At 36.1% G+C, this 6,231-nt stretch overlaps 1 protein-coding gene across 1 annotated transcript in view; it reads left to right on the top strand.

Annotated features, from left to right (window-relative positions):
- The first annotated feature begins 1,985 nt into the window (after positions 1-1,985).
- SPOCK3 (SPARC (osteonectin), cwcv and kazal like domains proteoglycan 3) overlaps positions 1,986-6,231 on the top strand; it is a 123,248-nt gene continuing 119,002 nt past the window's right edge. Inside the window, exon 1 of the mRNA XM_026065408.1 lies at positions 1,986-2,092. Within this exon, the coding sequence (XP_025921193.1) occupies positions 2,010-2,092 (83 nt within the window). The 5' untranslated portion in view covers positions 1,986-2,009. The remainder of the gene's footprint in view (positions 2,093-6,231) is intronic.

The raw sequence follows: 6,231 nt of genomic DNA, 5'->3' as shown, positions 1-6,231 counted from the left end.
GAAAACTAACTTCTGGTTGTTCACAGCTTTCTTATTGATTTTGCGATTTACTCACTAATACAGGATTTTTAGTGGTGTTTCTTTGAGCTAGGCTTTGGTGTAAAATTTCTAAGTTTTTTTTTTTTTAAAGGCAAATTTCAAAAAAGAGAAGAAAAGCCCTTCCATGTGGAATGATAAGGAGACCCTTGGAGTCCAAAAGCTAGTTTTGGAATATCTAGCTCTACTTGAAAGACTCTATGGAGGTCAGAGAAGGGAGAAGTTAATTGTTCCTTGTGAGAGCATAAATTGTCAGAAAGTTTAGACCTTTCTGTATTGTCATGTAGGCGTGCTTACTCAATAAATATGCTATACAAATTTAATGTTGAGTAACAAAATATTTAGCTTTTCTGGTATTGTAGCCAGAAACTAGTATTTGTAATTCATGCTGAGTGTGGATTAAAGACCAAAGGACCGGCTACAAAAAACAGACCTAGAAAGCTATAGATAGAACTTGTATCTAAGGAATGACAGACCTTGAGAACTGGAATAACAAAAGTCTCATTTGTTCTTCTTCCCTAGCTTTGTCTTCTTTTTATACTTTATCTTTTTTGTTACTGGCTTGACTTTGCTCTTCTTTCTTATTTCATACATCTCATTTTCTGTTGCTTACAGGCTGTGGAAAACTTTCTGATTTCCTTCCTTCCTTTATTAACTTTCTTTTCTTCTCCTTCTAGCAGGATTTTGTTTTAATTGGGTAAAGAGCTCTTTAGGAAACTGGAAAATGCTGATTCAAGAACCAAGAGTTGGTCAGTGCCAGCAGCCTGGCTGGGTTGAGTCATACAAATCACTTACCTGCATATTGTAGTGCACTTCTTCTTTGACTAAAATCTCTTCTGAGTTATAAATTCTGAAAAAATTCAGACAGTGTCACTGTTGACCATTTAAGAATACTGAATTGGAAGAACCCAGCTGTATCTTAGTGAGCAGGCAAGAGAAACTAGTTTTGAGGTAAAAATACCTGTATTTGGGGATTATGGTGGAGTAAGTGGCAACTGTTAAAAGAATGTCGTGATGAGTACTTTATTAGCTGCACAACAGCAGAACCTAGCCAATGGGTGTTCTTCCTCTTCTCTATGTTAATTTGCTTAAGGACCAACATATCACCATTTATATCTTATCGAACTGTTACTGTGTGATGTTGCTTAGTACATGGCTTTTCTCATAGTAGGAATGACAAGAAATGGTTTGAGGAGGAGGAGTGTACTTTTTTATTAGCATCCTGGCTCACAGCTTTTAAAAACATCTTGCATCTGGCAGATGTGGCAGCTGACATCTGCATGAACAAATGCTCCACACTCCTAATCAAAAGTCATTTACCTTTCTAAATTCATTTTCATTACTTTTTGGCAAACAGTTTTCTTGTGGTTTCAGACATGTTGAGGCTTCTGAGCTGTAAAACTTACTATAAACCTAATTCTGTTTGGAAGTAACATCACTGAGATGGAGAACTGTAGGCAACAGAATCCAATTCCAAAAGTGTTTTCTCTGGCAAGTTGACACTGAATGATATGGTGGACATGCCAGCTTCCTACGAGTCTGCAAATTCTAGTATCAGAAGAGTGTTTTCAGCTACAGTGAAAACTGCCAGCCTTTGATTGCCATTGTTACAAATGCTGACTGGGGAGAGCTGCGTAGGGTACTTAGGATTTTTATAAAAAGTAACAGTGGGATTGTATGAAAGTTTACAGATTTCTTTTAATGTTTCATGAAGATCTGTTTTCCTTGGTAGGGAATTTTGCACAGTTTAGTTTGGTATATCATTGAATGTGCTGCATTTTATCCTGATGAAAATCAGAGCCATGCAGTCTGGCATGCTGTACAAGTAGCAGGCCAGCCCTCTCCTACATAATTGGTGTGTCTTATGTGTGTGATGGGTTTTTTATTTTTAATTGTATGTTTCTAGATAATTTGTTAACAATTTTCTAAAATTATTTTTAGCTTTAGATCCGGCTAAAGATCCATGTTTAAAGATGAAATGCAGTCGCCATAAGGTCTGTGTTGCACAGGATCAACAAACTGCTGTTTGCATTAGTCACCGAAGGCTTACACACAGGTAAATACTTTAAAAGTTAATCCTACAGACTGTCTTATAGTTTTCATGACTGACTGTAAACCATAAATATATTATAATTAGTTAAGTTATTTAACAACATTTGGGCAAGGTAGGAGTGGATCTTAGAAGTAATTATGCATGCATGATTTGATTTGATTGTTTAATATTTGATTTTTTGACAGTATGGTAAACTAAAGGTTGTGCATATCTAAATAGCATAAGCTGCCGATATAACTACATTCAAGGAAATACCAACTGTACCAGTAATAAATAAATATAATGATTGTGATAGTGTCCTGCTGCTGTACRTTACTTGGACTCCATCACTACTTATATAAAACTAGAACATGCAGAACTGCCTGTTAAACTATTACCTGTTTTTCTGACTGCACTCAAACCCTATCTAACATTGTCAATTCTGAAAAGACAGTGCAATTGTTTGAACATGTTTAGATTTCTGGGAAGTATTACACGCATCACTGGAAACAGTGAACAATAAAGTTAAGTCTACATGCAGCAGGTAAGTGCTGAAAACTTTCTTAGACTAGGTGAAGCTGCATACAGTTGTTCAATTACTGAATGTATTGACGTTTGCCTTCACACCTGTATTATTCTTCCCACAGTCCTTGACGTTCTGTCAGAAAGATATTTTTTTAGGAGGTAGAGCCTGCCTGAATATAGTACAAACTCATAATGGGAAAAGTTAGGCATGGCAGTAACTTGATGATTAGCCATTGTAGTAAGCAGTGCAAGTCTTGTCTTGTAAACTACATTAAACCATTCTTTACATACCTATCCTGAGCCAGGACAGGGATCTCATGCTTAGATCCCCTTATTCTGCCAGACTGTCAGGTTCAAGGAGAACTTCATTGCTTTGTGCTTTCTTCCTAAAGAGGTTTCATCATGCCTTCTGTGGTGCTTCTGTAGTGTGGTGAYGTGACAATATGAATAGCATATTCACAAGCACTGTCTTGTACGCTGGTCTCTCTACCTCTGTGTAAGTTCTTTAGCTCAAGACATGCTTTTGTTGCAGCGGAATATCTGAAAGAAATAGGCAAAGACACAAAAAATTTCAGAATGTTGTGCACAGCCAGTAAGGCTCACCCTTTTTTTCAAAAAGGTCACTTAGTCCGTGATTCCTTGTTTTCTAACTGATAATAGAGTAGATCTATCTATTGACTTTTCTTATTATTATTGTGAATGCTTTCACGCTTAAAGGGATTGATAACACTGCATGTAGTTTCATGAAAACTTGCAGATATATTGAGTGAGAAGTATTTTTTAATTAAATGCCTATATTTTACTATAAAATTAGTCATCTTTATGCTTTTTAATTTTTATATCTACTTCATTAAAAAGAGGGAGAATGTTTTGAGTATATTCCTAAATATTTAATGATAATTTTAATGAAATGACATGAAAATTAGGTGCAAGAATTATGATTTCATGTTTTAAAACTGTTTTGTAATGGAACTGCAATCATTTTTTAGGATAAATCAAGGTGTCAAGTATGTTATTTTTAATAAGATCAAATATAGAAAGAATTCCACTCATAAATTTAGCAGAAGGAAAATATGTGGATGAAATATTAAAAATAGTAAAACTTTGGTGTACAAAGTGGAATTGAATAGTCTTTTCCACAAAGTTCAGAARTATGCTAGTTTTCAAGTTGCAGTTCTGGCTTTACAGCTTACAGCAACGTTTTGCTACAGGCTTTCTTGCTATTCAGTCTTCTCATGAAACATTTGAARTAGTGTGACATAAAGCTTCAGGACAGACCTCAAAAATCCTTACCTAGTATGAGGGGCAGATGACTTTTGCAGCATTGTGTTTGTCTTTGCATGACTTCAAAACTAGTCCCTGCATCTCACTGTCCTTTTCATAGTCTTGTGGGTCTGGGCAGGCCTATGGTTTGCTATTTTTTCAATTTCCATGGCAGCAGAGATGATAGTTTCCCATCTTGAGTCTTGAGATGTTGCACATGGGGCTTGTTTCTTTTACTAGGAGACTGTAAAGATGGCAAATCCTCTTCTAGCCAGCTTCTACAGTGCCGCAGTATCCTGACGCAATGAGCTTCATTTATTTACTGTCCTGTAAAAACTGAACAGTGCTTGAAAAAAAGATTGGCAAAAGTGTTGTAGACCACTGGTTGTGAGAGCAGCTTGGTATATCAGTGCTTTAGAAAGTATGGGCGCATTGTTAGAGGTTCCAGGTTTATGTTGATAGCAGAAAGTTAGCTGCATTTGCATCTCTGCTGGTAATAACTGTGTTGGAAGCATTGGTCTGTGTACTGTATTCTTAGCTGTGTGCTAAGAAAAAAGAGGAAGTACTTTTTAAGAGAGGGAAACATGCAGTATGTATATATTGATGTTATTCATCCAAATACTTCTATGTGGCTTGCTGTGGGAATGGAGTAGCTAGTGCCTACACTAGATTGAATGATAAACAGATCATTCAAAGTCCAGTRTAAAATAGAATTTTTCACTGATTCTATGAAACTCCAGAGATTGATAGTAACTTTTGCGAAAATGGTGTCTTACAATCCCTGTGTGCTTTCACATTTATCTTTATGGGTTAAATGATAGGCATTATGGGAGAAAAAAGATAAAATATCTCTACATGCAATAATGAAATGCTTCAGAATATACCTCTTTCAGTTACATATACACCTTGTAGAATACTGGAGTGTTGGTTTGCCAATACTGTGATACGGTGATGTGAAAGTTATGGTCACAGGCAGGCTGTCATAAAAATTTGCCTACTTTATTTTTTCAATCACTTTCAGGAGATTTAATTATTTGAATCTGTTGTACTGAGAACAGCTAGGAAATATGAGCTCACTCTTGTGAGCTTGGGGAAGAGGAAGCAAGATACTTCAATATACAGTCGGAAGAGAGCTGGACAGGGAAATTTAAAGGAGTGAGTCAAAGGAGGAGGATTGCAGGTAGGTAATTTGTAGGTGTACTCTTTATATACTCAGAGCAGCAGGTGGTCAAGATAAAACCTTAATTCTTTGTGCTTTTGTGGTTGCCATTTTGAGCAAAGAAAGAGAGGAAGAATTTGTGGTGACATCATAGCATGGAGAAACTCAGGGAAAGCTGATAGCTAGCCAGGCCCAGAAAAGTTTAAAAAATTAGTCCAGCGACAAGCTATCATAGATTTGCAAGTCCAGATAAATACTCTTAACTTTGTCATATATTTGAAACAGACAGTTATAATAGGAAGTGACACATCATTTAATTTGCTCTAAAAATAACATCCTGTGAATCATAGGCTATTTTACTAAGCCAAGCAGTGTACAGATAAAGTTCTAAGCAAATAAGTTAGGTGTAGGTGTAGAGCAGGACTCCTGAAAACTTGAAAAAGGGAGTAGAGTTGCAATACAGCAGAGTACTTAAATGTAAGCAGAACGATAAGCATGTTTGTAGTGCTTTGGTTTCAGGAGGACTGCCTTTAGTGAAATTCATTCTGGATACTGCTTGTTTGTCAAAGCAAAGATGTTTAAGTCTAATATGTGACAGAAAGAAAGAAAGAAAGAAAGAAAGAAAGAAAGAAAAAACCCCCCATCTATTTCTAATTCAAATGTTTCTTGCTGCTTTTATCTCAAATCAGCTGCAGCAGACAAATTACAAATGAGGTCAGTTCTGTTGAGACCCAGTCATTAGGCAGTCCATTCCAAGACTTGACTGTTTACTGTGCAAGAAACTGGCAAAATGTTGAGTTGCTTAGTAACATTTAGAAATGTATTTTGTTTATAAGCTGTGGAAATGCAGAAAATTGTAACACAGTTTTGGGCCAAAAATCACTATCCAAGTAAATCTGAATGTCCTTGGTATGTTAGAACCTAGTGACTAACCTTATATTGATTGATCCTAGTGGAATCTGATAAAATATAAAGTCTCTTTTTCAATAAGCGAAAAAAAATGTGCAGAGTAGAATTCACTGGATACATTACATAAATCAACACATTAGATAGGTGAGTCATTTTTCTAGGGCAAAGTAGGCCTATCCATGTTCTGAATTCCATGCCATACATCATGCTTTGTTTTCTTTGTCCACATGTTATGTAGGTCCTGCAATGCTTTGCATTGGTTTGTTAATGTAAAATGTGCAAGTCAATGCAATAGTTCTCTGTTGCG

Source organism: Apteryx rowi, unplaced genomic scaffold, assembly GCF_003343035.1.
Source record: "Apteryx rowi isolate R43461 unplaced genomic scaffold, aptRow1 scaffold_227, whole genome shotgun sequence".
Lineage (NCBI taxonomy): Eukaryota > Metazoa > Chordata > Aves > Apterygiformes > Apterygidae > Apteryx > Apteryx rowi.
Note: the sequence above shows the minus strand (reverse complement) of the source record. Positions and strands in the feature narration are given on the sequence as shown.